This window comes from Prionailurus bengalensis, chromosome B3 (assembly GCF_016509475.1).
Source record: "Prionailurus bengalensis isolate Pbe53 chromosome B3, Fcat_Pben_1.1_paternal_pri, whole genome shotgun sequence".
In the NCBI taxonomy this organism is placed as follows: Eukaryota; Metazoa; Chordata; class Mammalia; order Carnivora; family Felidae; genus Prionailurus; species Prionailurus bengalensis.
Window position 1 is genome coordinate 50,145,534 of NC_057355.1, and position 23,203 is coordinate 50,168,736.

The following is a 23,203-nucleotide window of genomic DNA, read 5'->3' on the forward strand; positions in this document are numbered from 1 at the left end:
ATATAGCTAAGGAAACAAATGCCTTTATTCTTCTCTCTTAATGATGGCTGACTTCTAGCATCTGAAGTACTGTCAGTAAGTTAGCAGGCTTATGGATAATTATGGATTCTACCACTCAGGACAATTGCACCAATGCAATATCACGAAGGAGTAATGCCTCTTCTGCTTACACAGCACACTCATAATTTTCTAAATCAATTACTACAAGTTCTCCAGAGTTTCATAACCCATATCTTATGGCTTCTTGAAATGAAATGAAATTTCAGATCATCTGATTTTCTTTTTCATGCATTTATACAAATTAGATTGCAGGGCAAGGAAATGCAACCGAGTCCTTTTTGTAGGTGAGGGCAATATATTTTTATGAAAAAATAAATACAGGGTCTGTATTTATTTCAAATTGCTCTGAGCTGAGTTATACTCATAAAATAATTAAGCTATTAAAATAATGTAAACCAAAGTATATGTGTTTTTCTTTTGAGGTATTTCAGCTATTAGAGAATAATAAAATGATCATTCACCAATAATGAAAATAAGTACCTGACATTCTGATAATCATTTTGCTGTTACTGTGTTACAAAGGGACCGATAATGCAGTATGGGGATTGTGGTGCACATAATTTAACTTCTAGCTCAAGTCAATCCATACTGCGGGTTGGCTACTCTATTTTAGTATAGTGTGTCCCAAAACAATATGCACATGAAAGAATCACATGGCATGCTTTATTAAAAAGAAAACAGACTCTGGGCCTCATTCTTAAGGTTACGTTTGCTTCATGGCTTGTGTGACTTACTATATTTTTTATATTCTCTACAGTAATCACAAGGTTGTTATGCCAAAACATGCTCTTAATTTTTATGCAAGGAAGCATGTCAGAAAGTCACAATAGAGGAGAAAAAATTTAGCAGTTTGCTTTTCTTTTTCTTTCTAAGTAGGGCACTAGGAAAAAAAAAACCGATGTGCCCACATGGTCTCTGGGGTATCGTGCAGGCAGGCAGTAATGGTGTCTACACAAGGACTGCTTTTGGAGCCACTGACAACAGCATCATGTCAAGACTGTCAGAATGTCAGCTCATGTTTCAAACTGGGACTCCATTAAGCCAATGTTTTTTTACACCTAGAAAAAGGTTTTAAACATTATTTCCATCTCCAGAGGGAAAAGAGGCTGATCCTGGAGAGTGCAGCTGCGCTGCCCCTACAGTGGTGGGGCTAAAGCGGCAGAGAGCTGCAGCATCATGCAGCGGGGCGTGCGGGCGGCAGGCACTTTGCAGACGATATGAGATGCAAGCCATGCCGCTGCTAGGAGCCAGCTAATGAACACAGAGTAAACCATTTTGAGCAAGTGCACAATCATTAATCATTTGCTAATTAAGAGTTTTTGTAGCAAGAAGTGCACATCCTAGCACAGGTGGTAGGGGACAAACTATAAGAAACTCCTAAAAAGAAGAACTAGACAGGGAAGCTTCCCTTAGCAAGACGAGTCCCGGTGTTATGACCAGTTCCACTGTGAGAGGAAGACTGGCGTCAGTACACAATGCATTACCTTTAAAGGCCACCGAGCATGCCCATATTAAGTGCTGTATAAACTTCTCATAGTGAAGGGTAAATTGTCATTCTCAATAAAATCCTCTTTATCTTAATAACAGCTCCAAGTTAAGGAGCCCATTTAGACAGTGCCCTAGGTAGCTAACTGGATTGGAAGGGTTCTGCCTATAATTTTGAGATTCTGGTGCCCAAGGGAGGCTGAGTGTAGCACCTAGCAACTCTAACATAAATCTGCAGAATGAAGATTCTTTCTCTCCTTTCTCTCTGGAGGCTGAATGTTACACCCACACTTGGGTTGAGGTCTTGCTCCCTCCTGACATCTCATCAATACCAATGGCAATGCTAACACTTTTTTTTTGTAACAGATGATGAGGTGAAAATGGAAAATAATAAGATAATAAGAAATTGTTCTTAGAAAGGAGACAGAATATCAAAAGATGATAAGGAGAGGGAGGGAAGGGATGAATAATATTTAAATGCAGGAAAAGAAAAGAACTAGGGTCCATGCTGTTCTCCTAAAAAATTACATTGTTAGAAACTAGATATTCATTCCATTCACTTAATTGATTCTTCCCTTTAAATTATGTATGAGGAGTTTAGCAACTGGCCTTGCAAGAGTGATAAAGGTAGAAGGCACCAACCTCAGTATTTCCATCTTCATTATGTTCTCCAGTGAGAAGAGTTGTGTGATTTAGCTATAGAGTTGTAGCTAAATTTATAATGTGAAACCGGTACATTTCAAATTGGCAATTTTATGTGGAGCAAAGAATCCATTCTTGTTTGGTGTACAAGGTGCCCCATAACATTTTTGGTTAGCGCGTGGCTTGGCCCACATAGCTTCCTTAAGTACAGGTCTGATCTGTCTTGTTAATATTCAGTCAGCAGTTTATGACTCACATTAGAATCCAACCATGGAATAGTAAGGAAATAGAAGTAGCATTAGGATAAATTCCTGGAAATATGGCATTTTAAATAGAACTTTATCCTTACATGATATGTGGTCTTAAAAATTCAGTAAAAGACGACAGAATTCTGCCCCCACCCCTGCAAGAAATCAGTCATTTCTTCACAACACTTCTAACAGTAAGTGAACTTAAACTCTGAATATAAAACATCACTAAAATTAAAACGGCAGTCTCCAGCTATGATCCTCAATTGCTTGTGTTCACCTAATTCAGCAAAATAATTCAAAAGCGAGATGGATGCCCTCATACTGTGCAAAAGGCACTAACACACGATAGGGAATGGAGTCTTATTTTATACAAAATAAACTGATAATGTGGTTTAAAAATCAGAGTTCATTTTTGAACTATTCCATCTCTGCACGCATATCCTAGTGCTTCTGATTTGTAGGCTGCAAAGCAGCAAGTTCAGTTTTCAAAAGACTGAGTGTCTAAGATAGCAAAAAAAAAGGGAGGGAAACGTACAAATGTCTCCATGGGGTTAAAAGCAACATCACATGTGAAGAATCCCAGTGTTAAAAGAAGCATTTTCAGCCTGTACATTTAGAAATAAAAGGGATCTTTGCTTTGAAGTCCAAAGTTGCTTCACGTACATCTCTGACCCTTACCTCAGTAAGGAACACTGTAACTAAAATCCTCAACAGAAATATCTCTACATTCTAGTGGCCCTTGGGGTTGTTTTAGGGAGGGGGAGTGGTGGGAGAATGCCAGCTGCATGAACCTTTCCCTGTCGGCACCAACTCTGGTCCCCAAGTCCCTGGATGCTCATGTCGGTGTGTGAAAGGAAAGACCGTGGCAAAAGCAGGAGGCAGGTGCACAACTACTATTTCACTGTCTGCTTGATCCAAATGAGCGAATGAGAATAAATAAGAAGTGCGATGGTCTTTAGGTCTGGGGGGAAACAGCCAGAAAAGGGTAAGATGCTTACTATCACAAACCTCATAAAAGAATCTTTCTCCTTCCTTCTTCTGCTCAGGGAAATGCAAGTCAAAGATGTTGGACAAAGACACAACACATTACAGACACAGCACACAACACATTTTGACAGATTTTTAGATGTGAACAATAAACTGATGCATCAAAACCACTAGGGCCACAAAGCACATTTCAGAGCAAACATTGATATCAGGTTGACATTGTGCAATATGGTGAAAAAAAATCCGCAGTTTGTAGAATTTTACAGATCATTAGCATATATAGATTTGTGTGTATAGCACTCTCTCTGTATACACACTACAAAAGGCTACTGACCATCTCCCCCCTCCCATTCACACTTCTAATGCATCACTCAAATATTCAGTTGTGTATAATGGTCACCTTATTGTTAATGATATTTTAGATTACCGGCCATGTCCTCTTCTGTTGTTAACCCATGTAAAAAACTTGATTATGACACTTTCCATAGCAAAGAGCTGTGCTGCTAATGATCTCTAAATAGATATTTGGCAAATGCAGGCATAAAAATATACCCACCTCTTTCCCTCCCATGGATTCAAACATTTTTTCCAGCTGGACCCGCAATTGTTGAATATTGTTCATCAATATACAGGGCTTGAAGTAAAGCAAACAACAAAAAAGATGGTGTGAGCATCTTTTATACATGAAATTATTGAATGAGTTTACCTTAAATGTGATAAATATACAATCATCACTGAAGTATTATATCTGGCAAAGAGAATAATTCTGCTATTTTGATTATACTTCTTAAGAGTCAAGAATGGAAGAGGGAAATATTATCACTTTGGGGAATGCAATTTAATAATATATCAGACAATAAACTATTGGGGACTTAATTACTAATCTTTCTTTTCCTCTTAATATTGAGCCAAATTCTCTTTTAAAGATTTACTTTAAGAAAAGGTATCGAAATTGTGGTTTATATACACAATGGAATACTACGTGGCAATGAGAAAGAATGAAATATGGCCTTTTGTAGCAATGTGGATGGAACTGGAGAGTGTTATGCTAAATGAAGTAAGTCATACAGAGAAAGACAGATACCATATGTTTTCACTCTTATGTGGATCCTGAGAAACTTAACAGAAGACCATGGGGGAGGGGAAGGAAAAAAAAAGGTTAGAGAGGGAGGGAGCCAAACCATAAGAGACTCTTAAAAACTGAGAACAAACCGAGGGTTGATGGAGGGTGGGAAGGAAGAGAGGGTGGGTGATGGGTATTGAGGAGGGCACCTGTTAGAATGAGCATTGGGTGTTGTATGGAAACCAATTTGACAATAAATTTCATATTAAAAAAATAAAAAAATAAAATAAATAATAAAAAAAAAACCTTATTCTCAAATTCTGACACTCTAAAAAAAAAGAAAAAAAAAAGAAAAGATATCAGTTTAAAGTTACCATTATTTCGCCATTTAAAAAACAAAATCACCATCTGAATTTTAAAAATCCAAGGGGGAGGGGCGCCTGGGTGGCTCAGCCGGTTAAGCGGCCGACTTCGGTTCAGGTCATGATCTCGAAGTCCGTGAGTTTGAGCCCCTAGTCGGACTCTGTGCTGACAGTTCAGAGCCTGGAGCCTGTTTCAGATTCTGTGTCTCCCTCTCTCTGACCCTCCCCCGTTCATGCTCTGTCTCTCTGTGTCAAAAATAAACGTTAAAAAAAAGTTAAAAAAAAAAATCCAAGGGGGAAAAAGAAAAAAAAAAAGACACCTTTAATAGATTCTCTTTGGCTATAGACAAAGTCCACACATCGGTATTCAAGGCCCTTAGTTATCTGGCTCCAAATTAGGTTTTCCTTCCCATCTCTGTCTACCACAGGTAACTTTCCCCTCTAAGCAGCTTTTCCCCCCAAAACACCTGTGCTTTCCAGACTCCAACTTGGCTTAGCATGTGGCCTCTTCAGTTCCACCTCTTTGCCTATTTGAATCATATCCATCATTCCAGATTTGAGCTTTCTCTTTCCCACACTATATCCTGTTGTCACTCACTTGACATTTGTTTTATTTAACTTTATATTGCTTTTCACTGTCTCACCCACTGACCTTAAATGCACCGTACATGCTGCTGTGTCCTCTGCTTTTTCTTACTCCCAAAGTACCACACAGAGCCTTACACAAAATATATGTTTAAAAATGTTTTTGACTCCATGTTTCCAGGGAAGCAGAAATATACAATAACATAAAGATGGAGGGCCCTGTGACAGGACTAGATGTGGCTTTAGAATAATAGGAGTTAATTTATAATTGGAAAATAGAATTCAGAATAGTTGTAGAATAATTTAATATTTGTCGCATACTGATTCTGAAAAGCCAGTTGACTGGGGGGAGGAAAACAGTGAAAGGAAAGTGGATATATCTTCCAAGTTGCTGGGAAATGAGCCAATAAAGAATTAGACGCATATAAAGGACTTACAGGACATCAGAGAGGTGTTTTCTGTTTCCACTCCTCAGTGGAAAGATTTTATTAATGCTGTAACCACATTACTGACCTTCGAAAAACTTTCTACTTGATTCTTAAAGTGACCACATTCTAACTTCAATTTATGAAAACAATTTTAAACTTTGATTCTCTTCCCTTGATTCTGGTCACATAAGAATTGTATGTCTCTAACACAGATATTTGAGATACATGTGCCATAGATTCTGTTCAGTAAGCTGAACCACAATGTTCCACCAATGATTCTGATCCCCAGATGTGACTGAGAGCCACTTGATCTAGGCTTATCCTTTCCACTACATGCATAGTCAAAATTTTTCGGGGATTCAGCATCTTGACCCTAAGGCAACAAACTGAATCTCCACTTAGGGCCAGAGTCATTGGGATTTTCTTTTTTTCTTTTCTTTTCCCTTCCTTTCTTTCATTTTCTTTTTTTTTTTTTTTTTAAATTGCAGAGGGGGAAGATTTGGCTTGAATCTGGCCTTCTTACCAGGGAGGAAATGAAGGTCAAAAACAAAAACAAAAACAAAAACAAAAAAAACGACCATGACTCTTATTGAGAAGCAGGAAGAGTAGATGGGTAAAAGGTTGTATCACCCTGCTCTCCACGGGTCTAAGTTAACTAGGTGGTCTCTTTTATGATTATTTGATTTTGGCATTCAAGCTTATCTTTTTTGGCACATATAACACTACTTTAGTAATAGTTGTATGAGCACAAACCAACCTCCAAGCCTTTTTATATGACCATTTCCAATGGAAAAGAACAACTAAGAAACAAAATGGACTGTGTGCTCACTTAGCATGGATTGCTATTGGTGTCAGGTAAGGCTACATTAAAAAAAAAAGATTCAGTTATTCAGAGAGAGATAAAAATAAATATGAGACTCTCCTCTTTCATTAAGCTTTCTCTGACTTTGAAATGTCCAATTATCAATTTTATTGAATCAATTTACCAAATCACTACTGAGACCTGAATCTAACTTACAGCTAATCTGGAAACAGCTTTTATTTTAAGCACCTCCATGGTCACTGAAAACAAAACAAAACAGCTAACATGTACAGGAAAGGGAACATTAACCCAATTCAGAGGTATCATTTGTTGATGAGTTTACTTAGATAAAAGAACCTATGTTCAAGTTGTAATCTTTTTATTTGTATATAATTTGGCTTTTCCCCTAAAAATATCATAATGCATTTCATCTAGAACAAAGTTAGGAACCTTAACTACAGTGAATATGAAAGCTAGTTATGTTGGGACTATGGCCATTTCTACATCACTTAAAGGGTGATTCTGAGCTGAAAAAGATTTTCAAAAATATTCAAAATAAAGTAATTCTGATTTATATATGTTGTGTTGCTGTATTTTGGAGTACAGGGACAACAGATTAAAAAACTTGTGATCCATTTTCAATTTAAAACAAAGTTCTAACTTAAAAACAATTAGAAAAAATTATTCTGTCATTTTAACTATCTAACATTCTAACATTTTAACTATCATCTTTAATTCTGACCCCTGGGAAAGCATGTTATGGTTATCTCTTAAAGGATGTCTCTATTTTTTATTTTTTTTATTTTTTAGAGAGAGAGAGAGAGAGAGAGAAAGAGAGAGAGTGCAAGCAGGGAAGAGGGCAGAAGGAGAGAGAGAGAGAGATTGAGAGAATCTTAAGCAGTCTCCATGCTCAGTGCTGAGCCTGACACGGGGCTTGATTCCAAGACCCTGGGATCATGACCTGAACAAAAATGAAGAGTCAGACACTCAACTAAGCCACCGAGGTGCTCCTGGATGTCCCTCTTTAAAAGTTTCTAGATCAATTTGCAGAAGAAATAGGTATATGGGCATAAATATACTGAGGGGGGAAAAAAACAACTTATGATGTTCTTGATATTGAAAGAAACCTATAATAGTTCTATGCACATGCATAAATGTACAAATGAACCTCTTCAATTTATCTCAGCTGAAAGCATAACTAAGCAGGTAATTGCCGTTCTTTCACGGAAAAGCGAAAATGATGTTTGGCATTTGAATGAGAGTCTAAGACTTATTAAGATACCAGGAACTAGGAAAGAAAAGCATTGAGGAAAAAAGTTCTTGTGCTGTAATATTTGCAAGAGTATTTATTCTCTTTCTTTATAAATACTTGATTTTGAAAAGTATAAAATATACAGACAAAATACAAGTAATAATAAACATTGATATATGATTTTTTTCTCCAATGTTTTTAAAAATAAAATATACTATAGAATGTTACCTCATAATACAGTGAAAGTCTGCAGGAGTCCTTAAGGCTAATTTTCTTTTCTGAATGACAAGAATTATCCTTGGTAATTCATAGCTACCTTTCAAAATGTTCAACTGGCTATCCTAATATAATCAGAATTTTTTTCTGAAATTACCTGGCACTGTTTTTGATTTTCATCATAATATATTTCAAATGCATTATAAATTTAATTATAAATATATGCCTTGAGTAAATCAATATCTTGCCTATTAGAGTATTTATAATCAATGGCAGTTAGAAATCACTGCTGGATATGTGGGAATTTTCATAAAATTTCTAGGCAGCATAAAAATTTAAGAGCAAGAAGTATCTTCTGGGACCCTCAAGAACCATTAAGACTGACATATTAATGAGCTGTCAGCCAGAGATCAATGAGGTTTCAGTGGGAATTCTATTTTAGGTTCGCCTGATAGTGGGAACTAATTTTTTAAGGGGGGGGGGACTGGTTTTCCTCTTTAAAAATCTAGTACTAACTTTTGTAATATATTTTTTCAGTGTTCAAAAAAATTCCTATAATGTTGCCAATATATTTCTCCTAATATTACATATGATGAATAGGAAAGATTTCACCTTCCACAATAGAATAAACACAGATTATCCTCTAAATCACTTTAGTTTATCTTACTTCCCTTTGTGCTTTTTATTAAGGTGCATTGCTGGTTTGAATTTATAAAGATTTTCTCAATCATCCAAAAAATAAAAGGCTAAGTTAATAACTTGGAGTAGACATCAGAATCATTTCTTACTTTAACTATCTTTGTCAATTTATTTGAAAACCAAAAGATAATTATACTCACTTTGGTACTGGAGGCCAAACTACTCTGTTTGTGTCGATCTAAACAACTTTTTAATTCCTAGTTTAATGTCTTATGATTATGTGGGTTTTTAATTGTTTATGTGAATCTTGTTCCTCAGGATCATGGAAAACCACAAGTTGGCTGACCTTGAGATGCTCTTAACCTTTCTCTGATTCTGTAATGTAACCAGTTCAGGACTCCTAGAGAAGTTTTCAAACTGTTTCTAGAGATCCCTTATTCCCTATTATCCTTGAAAAAGAAAGAAAACAGGAATTTCTCCTGCTTACTTATTAGTTTAAAAAAGTACATCTCAACGGGATAACATGAAGGCAGGGTTTTACTTACCACATTTTCCTTATCGCAGTATGAACTGAAATCAGTCGATACAATCGCAGCATACTGAAGCAGTACTTTATTGATAGTCTGGGGAAAGAATTGTAAAATGTATTCAGTTATGCACACACTACCCAGTTTACTGCTAATCAGGCTAACTTTTCTTTTTCAGCTACAAGGGGGCCATACGCAGTGATTAAATCTATGCCCTTGCCAAAAGAAGCATCTCAAACTTTTACGTTTAGATGAGAATTTGTGGTATTTCTGAGTACCTGTGAAAGATAATCCACATGAATTAATTCAATTGTAATATAATCTCTCTAGCATAAAATTGTTTTTTCTTGAAGATTTTATTTTTAAGTAATCTCTATACCCATTGTGGGGCTCAAACTCATGACCTGAGACCAAGAATCACATGCTCCACTGACTGAGCCAGCCAGGTGCCCCATAAAATTCTTTATTTGTAACTTAACTAAATACTCCAAAGATATACGATTTTGTGACAACCTCCTCTATGATTGGATGCTTATTACTTAATGACAATAACACTCCTCCCCTCAGGCCCCAAACAACCTGCCTTATGCTTTGACTCCTTCCTCATGGTTTCTAGTTCCTACACCCCTCTCACTCTTATCACACATACATATACCATGCCCAAAGTCTCTGTGCTGGTCATTTTCTCAACTTTCTACCATGTTTCTAAATACCTTCTACAATTATAAGTGGGATCAGAGCATTCCTGTGCAAGTCACTTAGCAATGGATATTTTCAGTAATTTTCTATAAGGAGCCTTACTAATATCAAAGACCACCTATGGAAACCTAAAACTTCAGCTTTTGTTGTATCACACTATTTCAATACATTTAACTTAATTTACTAAATTATTTATTGACAAATTATTTTCTAAAAAATGTCCCATTTTTGCCTTCTTTCTGCCCTCTTCATCCTAATTCCACATTTTCCTTCTCCATTTAATAAATGTTTCTCAGCTTAAGGATGCCCTCTGCTTCCACTAATTATGCAAAAATAAGGAAAAACAAACACATTTTGTTAAATTTTATTTCAGTTACTCAAAGATATATTGATGCATTTGTATCCTACTTTTTTTTTTAAGTTTTTTTTTTTCCAACGTTTTTATTTATTTTTGGGACAGAGAGAGACAGAGCATGAACGGGGAAGGGGCAGAGAGAGAGGGAGACACAGAATCCGAAACAGGCTCCAGGCTCCGAGCCATCAGCCCAGAGCCTGACGCGGGGCTCGAACTCATGGACCGCGAGATCGTGACCTGGCTGAAGTCGGACGCTTAACCGACTGCGCCACCCAGGCGCCCCTTGTATCCTACTTTTACTCACATAGCTTGAATTATCCTAAGCCAAATGTGGACATGATTTTCTTAGGAGAGAATGCAATAATAATTATAGATATATACTATCTCTTCTTATAGAAAAGGACAGCTTTTCTTTTTTGTGCAATATATTAATCTGAATTTTCTTTGCATGGCTCAAAATAACTCAGGAAACACCCTAAACGTCTCTCCTTCAACTCAACTCCTTAATCTATAAACCTGAATCCAAATGGAACTATGAACTTGTTTTACAGATGTTTAAGACCATAGTGAAAACCTGAAATTAGGGGAAACATGCAGAAAGAAAATTGATATTTTGTGGAAGTACAAAGCATGTTGATAATAAGCGTCAATTTAAATAGACAGTTGGTCTTGGAAAATATAAAATCTTACGAAGTGGGAGACCAATAGATCTAGGAAAACAGATGGCTGATCAGACTGAAGCATCTTCCAAATGCAGCTGTTCAAATTTTACTCTATATATAATGCTGAAAATGACTCTGGGACTTACCTAAAAAGTACTAATTCTCTTGTACATACGAACACTGTTTTCAATTTGCAGGTTCTAATGATTGTACAAGCGCTAAGAATCATTTCACTGTGATATAAAAACAAAGCAAAGTCTGAATTGAGGATCTTGTTGCAACTCAGAGACTATAACTTGCTCCAGATAAAGTTTGGAGAGGGGAATCCAGATATTCAATTCAGATTATTCTCAAGGTATCCCCCATGGTCTGACATTTGACTCTTCTTTATAGGAAAGCCCTAGTCTGTTGAATTCCCACTTGGGGACAACTGATCCTAGGATCTTATATCTACTAACCTACAGATGCCAATGGTTAGGAAATGACAAGGAGTTGTGGGTAAGGCCAAGAGCTCAGCCATGTAGTATATGGTGTAGGGCCTTGTGCCCATAGGAGTTGTAGATACACTGGCTATAACAATATTTACTTCTTTACTAATGTACAAAGTATACCTGAAGGACAGGCTTCATGTACATTTTAGAGGCAACTTAAATTTCATTCTAATTCATTCAACAAAATAAAACCTTATCAGGTATTAATTGTTTAATACTAGTAAGCAGTTACATGAGACATACCTTCCTAAGACACATCTCCAGCTGTATCACAAACTTTGCCTAGGAGCTTGCTGGAAGTGCCAGTTCTCTGGTGCTACTCCAGGTCTACTGAATCAGCAATTCTGGTGTTTGTTAATAAGCCTCCAAGGTGATTCTGCTGCAAGCTAAAGTTTGAAAACCACAGTCCTAACTAACATGGAGTAGGGTGTAGGTGAACTCTTCAGAGAGAACCTGTTGATGGAAGGTGTACCTAGCAAAGCCTGGAAGACAGAACTTCCTTCTGACTGTGTGAATTTAGTTCAGGATTTTATCTTTATGGGACTCTTGCGGCTTCAGAAATGGGGACAGCAGAGAGAGAGAGAGAGAGAGAGAGAGAGGCAAGAGTCTAACAGAAGCTGTTTCCATTCTGTTCTATAATAAAATACAGTTTATATGAAGACAGAGTCACGAGGTGTAGATGATTCTCTTATGGATGCAGTAAAGGAACTGCCATTCAAAGAGCTCCAGATGAAATAAAATGAAATTTTAATAGGATTGTGGCAATGAAGCTGGGGATTCTCTACATTTAAAGGATCAGACAGGATTATCCAAATATCTCCCATCTGCAATCTGCTCTCATTTGACATGCAGCTACTGGTATTACTAAGTGAGATAGTGATCAATTACCCAAAGTCATTATGATCTCCTGAGCTAATGGCATGCTCTTGAAATGGGCTAAATATCCTGTCAACACCACCAGTAGGTCCATCTAGGGTATTACTCTTGCAATCAGTAAGATAAGAGCCCTGGTTCAAAATCCATCTTTTCAGCCCCACTTTAGTTATGGAACATTCAGGATTAGAACAATGCATGGAGGATAAGAAGTATGCTATCTAGTAAGTGACATCAGAAATGTCACTTCAGTGATTTACAGCACTGTATTTTAATGCATGCAGTGTAAGATAGAATCCAGAGAGTTGCCTAGGTTTGGCTCAAAGGTTGAAAATAAATGGTGAGTTGCTGCTTTCCAACTTATCAATTGATTTGTGATGATACCAGATTGTGGAGGTAGTATTGCTCAGTGGTTACAAGCACTTTATCCATACCATTTCTAGATGGGTGCCTTGTTTGAGTTACTGAAACTTTCTAAGCTTGTTTCATCACTGGAATGATTAGGAAAAATAATAGTATCTGTGTCATGGGGTTGTAGTGAAGAATAAGCAAGACAAAATATGTAAAGTGATAAGTACATAGTGATGGTCAATTAATTATCATCAGTAAGTTTGAAAATTAGGATTACATTCCCCAAGAACAAGGAATACATGTGTCTCATTCACCATAGTGTCCCCAGTCCCTGGAAACTCAATAAAAACAAAAACAAAAACCAGCCAGAATCATAGCCAAAAGTCAACATTCGTTGGTTTTTAATAATGAAGATATCATTGCTTCATATCTCTTTTCTTAATTAAACTGCTCATATTTACCAAGAGCAGCAATATAGCCATAGAAATGTTCACTGCCCACATGCACTCTTTGCCTGTCATCAGAGCTATGAAATGTGAAGCATCTCTTTGGTATATTCAGTTTTACATATGCTTTCATAAGAACAAATCATTCCTTTAAATCCCACTTTAGAAGGCTCAGTCTTCCCAAATGTTTGCTGTTATCATTTTTGATGTCTTTTCTCTGGGAGGTTTAAATCAATATAAGTTCCAGGAAGAGAATATGATTTCAATATTCTGACACAAGGATCCTAATTCTAAGAAGGATAGGGTTTTTAAGACCAATGGTCACATGTAATGAAAGAACACCAATTCTAATAGTCTGACATGGCTGTGAAATACCTAATTATATTAACCATAAAGTCCCAGTTTTCATTTTTATGATTTTTAAAAATCATTCCAACAAAATAGAATTTATTTTTCAATGAAATTACCCATTTCTACTTTCCCAGAAAAGGTTTATTTTCTCACATTATTTCCTCATGATAATAATTTGGTAGTATTTAATTTACATGGATTGAACAAATTTTAGTTATGTAAAATTTTTTTTTATTGTGCCAAAAAAACCTCACATTTCCTCAGTGACACATGGAGCCTAATTCTTTTCTCCTCACTTCAGAGAATGTGTTTTCCTGTGTGTGATTCTAACATAACTCTCTTTGTAATCTCCCACTTCTTTATACTTTCCTCCAGCCCACTTGCTTATACCTTGGGCAGTCTAAACACGGCTGGGTGCAGCTTCACAGCTGCAGAAAGGTCAAAACTACCAAGGAGCGGAGGGTGGTCTGAGGCCCAAGGCCTTGACCCCTAGTGGAGCTTTCATTCTGCTCTCGATACTTACATGCTTCTGGCTTACATAACCTGCTACATGACCACTCTGAGGGTGAATCCTAGTTACCTTTCTCATAGAGTGCACAATTACAATAGCATGTTACCAAATATATTAGCTCTGAGATTATTAAACTCTCAAATGACCCTTCTTCCACAAGTCCCACAGATTTCCAAGAATAGCATGTGACACACTTTTTTCTACAGTATCCCTAATGACCCCCTTTCATTCTTCTCTTGGCAGGCACCCAAAATGCAGCTGTTCATCGAGAAAGGACTTTCTTAGAGAATTTTTTTAGAGTAATTCTCCCGCAGAGCTTACTGCAGATTTTACCACGCTGGGAGGTTGAAATCAGCTGCTACCAACAGTTTCCTCTAGAGATGACCAAGAGAAATGATTTTTAGCTATTATCATTAAAAGCAGGAGATTACTTTAGCCTACTTAATTAACAGATGAAGACTAGAGTTCAAAATACTTGGTGGGACACAAATAATGTAATACAGTTTAGGCTGACATTTTATCTACCTAAAAGTCTTCACTGGCATCTCATTTTCTTTCCTTCCTTCCTTCCATCCTTTCTTCTTCTCTTTCTCGTTCCTTCCTTCCTTTCTTTCTTGCATCTATCTATCTACCTACCTACCTACCTACCTACCTACCTACCTACCTATATATCTCACAGCTCCTACTTTCTACTAAAAGAAGTTTGGCCACTTTGCCTGTTCTTCAAGACTTCTTACAATGAGGACCTAAGCTTCCAATTCTAGTTCCATCAGCTCTCTATGAGTCCTATGTTCTCTCTTCTTTGGGATCTCTCAGGCTAGAATCCCAATCACAGAATGACAGAGGGTGACAAAGACTCTTTCCTTGACCAAACTCCAGCCAGCCTCCTCTGAGCCCTCTTCTCAACCAGCCCTCAACCTTGGCATCAAGACTTGAACAGAACAGTAACTGTTTCTAGCAGTTCAAAGGCATCTCTCTGGGATGATCCGAGGGCCCCTTGAAGTGCCTACCTGAGAAAACTAGCTAGTGTCTTTATAAGAAAAGCAAATTTGGGTACACAAATAAACACCAGGGGTGCATGTGCACAGAAGGATCACATGAGGACCCATTAAGAAGGCTGACATCCCTGAGCCAAGGAGAGAAGCTTCAGAAGAAACTAAATCTGCTGATACCTTGATCTCAGTCAGACCTCTAGCCTCCAGAACTATAAAAAAATAATGTTTCTCTTTTTAAGCCATGATTCTGTGGTATTTAATTATGGCAGCCCTTATAAATTAATACATCTTAAATATTATATAATTTAACTGAGTTTTGGCATTCCTTTATTTTTTAACATGTCAAAGCTGTATATTTGTTTTTATATATAGGTGGAGAAAGAAATCTTAAGAGTATTTAATCTGATCGAAATCAATCTGTTAACTAAGAAAACTACATTTCATAAAAATGGAATGAATGGCTCAGACTCATACCACGGTTATTGGCTGATTTGAAATGAGAACTCTGTTTTCATGACTCCAAGTCTTATAGACTTTTCATTGTAGTATAGGGCCCGTTAAAAATACTTACAATTTAAATATGAAATGCCAAGGCTCATTTTCAGCTAAGAAGCACCATATCTGGAATGATTTTGCCATCCATAGTAGTTCCCTCAATGGTACGAACAACTGAATCACTAATGTGAATAACATATTTTTAAAGATGATAAATTTATATTTAGTAAACAAAAAGGGCAGAAAGGAAGTCAGATGACAAGACTGGAAACAGAACCTATTGGTACTAGAATTAGAAATTCAGTTGGGGTAGTGGTGTCAAAGAAGAGTAATACTACAAACAACAATAGCATTTGTCAAATTCTATGTGAGAAAATAATAAATGCCACCATCTCAGAAAAGAAAGGATGCACTCCATTTAACCCACCTTTGCAAATCTTCTCATTAAGTGAGATAATGCTTCAGGATTAGGGCACTCCAGTTTCTTAATAATCTCAAAGCTCTGGTTAAGCTGAGCAAAGACATCAACCACAGAACAAGAGAAGAGGGCATGATCAGACGTCTGCTGGAACTGAAGGGAGAGAAGGCGATACCATTCCAATAAGCACATTAGAGGGACTGTGGAAAGAGTCAAATCACGTAAATAAGTGAATCTCCTATACCATGTACCTTCATCTTATATGCCTTCATTTCCCATTTAATAAAATGCTTACCCATTTCAAAATCATTCATCTCCTTTCCTGGAAAAGTATTAGAACTAATATTAGAGACAGGCTCCTATTAATTGGTTTTTCCATTTCTACATTGAGGGACTAGTTCTCTCATTCCCGATAGACACAAAGATGGGTTAGCAAGCCTATTGTGGCTCAAGACTTTTAAGTTGTTCCGGAGGGATTTGGAGGGTATCTCCTCCTAATCTTGAAATCCTGGAAAGCTTTCAGGACCAGGAAGTTTTGTTTAAGCTTGGTGAACTTGTAGACCCAGATCAATTCAAGAGGTAAAGGAATCCTGGAAGCAAAAGGGTAATTTTTTTTTTTAATTTAAACAATTCCCTAGAGTTTCTAGCAGCCCTTAAAAGTTGTGTTTTACATTTATTTTGGTCATTAGAGGATTAAAATAAAATTAATTAATAACAATGAGCCTAACAATCCCCATTATGTTACAAGTGAATAGTGTGAAAGAGTATTGACAAAAAGTAATCTTAAACTAATTTAAACTTACTCCATCTTTTTTGTCTCTTCCTAGTGCTCCATGAAGAAACTCCATTGATACATCTTCATTTTCATCTAGCCACTGCATGACAAAAGGCTCAAACCACCTAAAAAAAAAAATAATGTTACATACCAAAAAAGATGTCATTTGCACATAATTAACAGTGAATACTGCTCTTTCCTTACATGAGAGTAATTCAGGACCTAAAATCTCTTTTCATTCCCTTTTTTGTAGTTCTGTTTCCTGGAGACCTTTAGCTTTACGTCATCAAACACATACATCCCTGTTTATTTACTTTCATTGTTTATCTCTTTCTTAGCTCTTCCCATGGTTTTTAAAGTAAGCTTAGTTCCCAATCCCCACCCTACAATTCCCTTTATAATTCAAAATTTTATAAAATGTCAATCATGTGTGCTGTGTCCCCTATTATGCCATTCTCTCACTTTTTAGTACTTTACTGTTGGGCTTCCGCCCATACTGACTATTTATTTTCCTTTTTTTTTTTTTAAACGTTTATTTATTTTTGAGACAGAGCATGAACGGGGGAGGGTCAGAGGGAGAGAGGGAGACACAGAATGGGAAACAGGCTCCAGGCTCTGAGCTGTCAGCACAGAGCCCGACGCGGGGCTCGAACTCACGAACTGTGAGATCATGACCTGAGCCGAAGTTGGACGCTCAACCGACTGAGCCACCCAGGCGCCCCTATTTATTTTCCTTTAACTCAGCCTAGGTGCTCACCTCTGACTTGTGATCTGTAATCCATCCGCAGTTGGGTTTTGTGAATGGTCAGAGTTTCAAAGTTCTTTTTTCCATGTGGAGGTGCAAGTGCAAAGCATCTTTTATTTTAGAAGAGAATCCTTCTCCCTGCTGCCTTTAATTGGCATCATTGGTGCATATCAGGTAATGGCGTATGTGGGTTTGTCTCTAGACTACTTTGTCCTATTGGTCTATTTGTCATACACTAACACCACTTTATTTAATAGCTGTATCTTTTGATTAAGTCTTCATAACTAATAGTGCAGCTCTCAAGGTTTGTTTTTTTTTTTTCTTCCTTCGTCTTCAAGATTATCTTGGCTATTCCTAGTCCTTTGTATTTCTGTACTCATTTTTTGATTGAATTTGTCAATTTGCACAAAAATATCTGCTGAAATTTTTAGTGGGATTGCATTAAGTCAATAAGTCTATAAGTCAATGGGGGGAGAATTACTATCTGTACAGTAATACACCTTTTAGGAACATTGTGTATATTATTTAAGTTCAACTTAAATGTCTCTTAGTAACATGTCTCTAAGTAACACATTCTAGAAGTAGAAGGCTTGCACATGTTTCATCACCATTTGTTTCTCGTGATTTTAATGCTATTTAAATGGTAAGGTTTATATGTAATTTTTTAATTGCCTGTGGGTATTATATAGAAACTTAATTAACTTTTACATAGACTTATTCTCTTTTTAATTCTATTAGTTATCCTGTAGTTTCTTTTGGGTTTTCTAGATGCACAATTATGTCATACACAGATATTGACAGCATTAATATATGCTTTTGCAATCATTATATTTTTTCTATTTCTTTCTTGTCTTATTGTATTATATAGCACTTTTAGTACAATGGTAAATAAAGGTGATGTTATCAGCTCTCAGTGTCATTTTTTTTTATCTCAGGGGGAAACTTTCAAAATATTGTCAATAAGCATAATGTCTGGAGAGGAAGGGGATCAAGATGACAGAGTAGGAAGATCCTGAGCTTTTGTCCTCTCACAGGCACACCAAAATCTGTAATTATGTATACAACTATCTCAGAGAATGAAGTGAAGAATAACAGAACAGATATTATCTGTTAGCCACAAGGAGACAGCTAAGACAGGTGGAGAGGTGGTCTAGTCAGGACTGATGCCTGTCAGTGTAATGACCCACAAGAGAGAGGGATACTGTAACTGTCCCTCCCTGAGGAATAAGGGGTCTGAGACCCACATTAGGCTCCATAGCCCAGACAACCTCACCAGGAAAATGAGCACCCACAATATGTCTTTGGAAACCAGCAGGGCTTATATCCAGAAAAGCCAGAGAGCAACAGAAAATGGAAACTCTACTCTTAAAGGACATGCACTCAATCTCACTTACTTTGAGTCCCAGCACAGAGGCAGCACTTTGAAAAGCACCTGGGCTACCTGTGAAGGAGTGTCATTGACTAATTTTACAGCATGTGACAGAAGAGTGAGGATCTGTTGGAATATTCTCTGGGAAGAGAAGCCTGGCGGACACCATTTCCTTTTCACTTCTCTTCTATTTCGTTGACCTAGCCCTGGTGGGCACCTTTTCTGACACTCTCCATCTACTGCACCCAGTGCCCCACCCTGCAGAATCCCTGCCTAATCCCCTGCCCTGGCCTGGCTATCCTCCCAAGTGGTTTCCCACACTGCCACATATGGCAGGAGACTTCAACCAGTTGTGGGGCCCCTTCCAAGCAACCCCCTGCCCCACTACACATGGTGGCCAGCACTGGGGTTCCCTCAAGCAATGCTGCCTAGGTTTGGGCTCATGCCAGTGCAATGGAGCACCTGTGACAGTAGTAGCCAGACCTCATAGCCAGTCAGACCTCACAGTCAGCCACACCACAGGAGACCAGATATGGAAGCAACCTAAGTGTCCATGGATAAATGAACAGATAAAGACGTGGTACAGATATATAATGGAATATTATCAGCCATAATAAAAAAATGAAATCTTGCCACTTGTAACAACACCCCCAGAGGGTGTAATACTAAGTGAAATAAGTTAGATGAAAAAACACAGACGCCATATGATTTGACTTATGTGTGAAATGTAAAAACACCAAACCAACATGCAAAAGAGAAATCAATTCACTGATACAGAAAACAATCTTGCAGTTGCCAGAAGTGAGGAAAGGGGAGGGATGTGTGAAATAGAGGAAGGGGATTGAGAGGTACAAACTTTCAGTTATAAACTAAGTAACACATGGAAATACAATATACTGTATAGGAAACATAATAATATTGTAACAATTTTGCATGGTGACAGATAGTAGCTAGATATATGGTGATCAATTTGTAATGTATATAATGTTGAACAAGTATGTTGTACTCCTGTTTGTCGACTACATTTCAATTGAAAAATAGGCACAATGTTTGTATAGTTGTTTCTCTTTTGAAAGAGTGTGCCTTTATTATATTAAGATAGTTCCCTTCTATTTTTAACTTCTAGGAGAATTTTATAATAAACCGATCTTGTATTTTATTAAATTATTATTTTGTATCCAGTGTAAGGACTGTAGGGATTTTCTCTTTCATTCCTTAAATGTGGTGAATTGCATTCATTACTTTTAAAATGTGAAACCAGTTTTGTATTACAGGAATAAATACTTCTTGGTCATGCTATATTAGTCTTTTTATAAACTACTGCATTCTATTGGCTATGCTATTTATTTATTTATTTATTTATTTATTTATTTATTTATTAAATGTATGCTCAGAGAGAAATTGTTCTTTAATTATTTATATGTCATATTTTCAATAAGTTTTAGTAGGTAAAAATATGCTGAACTCAACAAATTATTTGAGAAGTTTTCCTGCCTTTTCTGGAAGAGTTTGTGTAAGAGTGGTGACATTCTTCTTTAAATAGTTGGAAGAATTCCATTTGGAGCCTTCTGCACCTGGAATTTTTGTTGTGTGATTTTAAACTATGGATTCAAATTTTAAAACTTATGGGCCTATTTAATTTTTTTTTACATTAGCCTGTAAGTTATATAAAGGAATTGGAGATTTTGTCTAACTTCTAAATGTGCTGGCATAAATAATGTCTTTTTATGTTTTACACTACCTTTAGTAATGTCCTTTTCAGATAACAATTTGCGACATCGGTTTTTCCTTTTCATTTCCCATTGGTCTTGCTAAGTCTTCTTTTATCTTTATCATATTTTTAAAACATCAAATTTGGCTTTGCAATTTCTTCCATTTTAAAATTTATTTTTGTTTCAGGTCATGTTGATCATTTTCTTCCTTCTACTTTCTTTTGACATAATTTGGTTTTTAAACTATTCTTCTGACAGTTACACTATTGATTTTATACCTTTCTCCCTCTCACTACAGAATCATAGAATTCTATAGAATTTCTGTCTATGGAATTATAGAATATCATTCTATTTCCTGTTTTAGCTGCAATCCACAAGTTTCAATATGTCATATTTTATTATCACAGTTCAAAATATTTTGTAATTCACACTGTGATTTCTTTTTTAACTCATGAATTAGAGTTTTCTGCTTAATTTCCCTATCTGGTCATTTTCTAGTTATCTTAGAGTTGATTTCTGGCTTAATTCCACAGTGGTACTAGAATATACAGTATATATTTCAATCTTTGAAAATCCATTAGACCTCCTTTATGGTCGAACAAATAGTCTATTTTGGTAAATGCACTAAGTGCATATGATAACAATGTGTGTTTTGTCATCATTTGTGATAAATTGTAGATAGGTGTGTGTGTGTGTGTGAGTGTGTGTGTGTTTGTAAACAATTCCCACAAAAAATTATGGAACCTCTAGGTGACCAGGTACAGATATAGATACAGAAGAATAAATATATTTAAGTATGTTATTTGTGTTGTTGGAACTTCTGTATTTTTACTGACTTTTTTGTCTGAATGTTTAGTCAGTTGCTGAAAAATGTAATCTCCAAGTAGCATTGTAGATTCATTTTTTCCTTTTATTTCTGACAATGTTTGCTTTATATATTTTGTTAACATGTTATGAGATACATTTACATTTCTAACTGATATATCTTTTGTTAAATTGCTTCTTCAATCATCACGAAATATTTCTATTTCTCAAAATTATTTTATTATATTTCTTACCTTGAAGTCTCTTTTAATATTAGAATCTTGTGAAAATTTTATCTCAATTATTATTTTCATCCTTTTATTTAACCTTTCTAGATGCATAAATTATGAGCAAGACAGTTTGGTCTTACTATTTTATCTGGTAGTCCAGTATTAATCCATTAATATTTAATGATTACATTCAATTTTCTGATATATTTAGTCTTAAAAATATCATCTTGCCCCCCCCCTCCCCCCCCGCCAAATTTCCTGCCTGCTCTTTATTCTTTGCATTTTCCTTTCTTACCTTTAGGTATGTTTTATTACCCTCCACCCTACTGTGTTATGAATACACAATATTGTACCTTATGGGGTTACCCTATAAATTATAACATATATCCATGACATATCCATGACATATTAGAGGATTTTTAATTTTTTTTAATGTTTATTTATTTTTGAGAGAGACAGAGACAGAATGAGAGTGGGTTAGGGGCAGAGAGAGAGGAAGACAGAATCTGAAGCAGGCTCCAGGCTCCGAGCTGTCAGCAAAGAGGCCGATGCAGGGCTCGAACCCATGAGCTGTGAGATCATGACCTGAGCCAAAGTCGAACTTCAACTGATTGAGCCACCCAGACTCAATAGAGGATTTTTAAATTGGAGTATTTTACACTTTGTGAACAATTCAAGGATCTTACAGCATATTAACTGCATGTGTTTATCCAATTGTCTTGTACTTTACTTCTATGTATATTTTCTTCTACAGATTTTTAATTTTTAAACAGTTAACATATTTTAAATTTTATTCTTTGCATACATTTTGTAGTGCATTATTTGCTACATTACTATATTTTTATCTTTAGTCATTTTCATTCTATCTGAAGTATGGCTTATATATTTTTGGTGAAGGTCTGCTGGAAATGGATTCTTTCAGCTTCTCAGTTATATAAATATACTTATGTCACTTTGTTTTGAAAGGATATATATTATTTTTGGAAGGATATTTTTGATGCTTATAGAACTCTAAGCTTGTTAGTTGTTTTCTTTCAGCACTTAAAAGGTATCATTGCAGTGTATTCTGGTTTTAGTCACTCCTACTGAACAATCATCCATGAGTATTACTGTAGCTCCTTTGAAGGTAAAGTGTCTTCCCTTCCTTGACTTCAATAAATGGAAAGTTTTTTTAAATTCTTTTTTGGTTTTAAGCAATTTTCTATGATGCAATGACAGGTAGTTTTTCTTGCATTTAAATATTCTGCTTAGGACTGATAGAAATTCTTGAGCTGTGGTTTCATGTTTTTTTTCATCCATCTTACAAAATCCATACACTGTGCCTTCTCTCTTCTCCTTTTCTGGGACTCATTTCTTTGTACATTAGACCTTTGCAATTTGTCCCATGTACTCTTTGTTCTATTCTTTCTTCTATGTTTTGTATTTTTTGTCTCTCCCTCTATTTTATATGGAAAATTTCTCCAAATTTATTTTCCATTTTCAATCCCCTCTTCTGCTATATATAATCTGCCTTTTAACCCATTTATTACATTCCTAATTTCATCCTTTTTCAGTTCTGCAATTTTCATTGTATTTTTTATACAAATTTATTTTCCATTTTCAATCCCCTCTTCTGCTATATA

At 36.2% G+C, this 23,203-nt stretch overlaps 1 protein-coding gene across 4 annotated transcripts in view; it reads right to left on the reverse strand.

Annotated features, from left to right (window-relative positions):
• The window catches only part of UNC13C (unc-13 homolog C), a 617,803-nt gene that overhangs the window by 111,473 nt on the left and 483,127 nt on the right, over window positions 1-23,203 (reverse strand). For all 4 annotated transcript variants that reach the window (XM_043555384.1, XM_043555383.1, XM_043555386.1 and 1 more), the window contains 4 exons: window positions 16,750-16,846; window positions 15,956-16,099; window positions 9,318-9,395; window positions 3,982-4,059 (listed from right to left, as the gene is read on the reverse strand). In XM_043555384.1, the coding sequence (XP_043411319.1) occupies window positions 3,982-4,059; window positions 9,318-9,395; window positions 15,956-16,099; window positions 16,750-16,846 (397 nt within the window). The remainder of the gene's footprint in view (window positions 1-3,981; window positions 4,060-9,317; window positions 9,396-15,955; window positions 16,100-16,749; window positions 16,847-23,203) is intronic.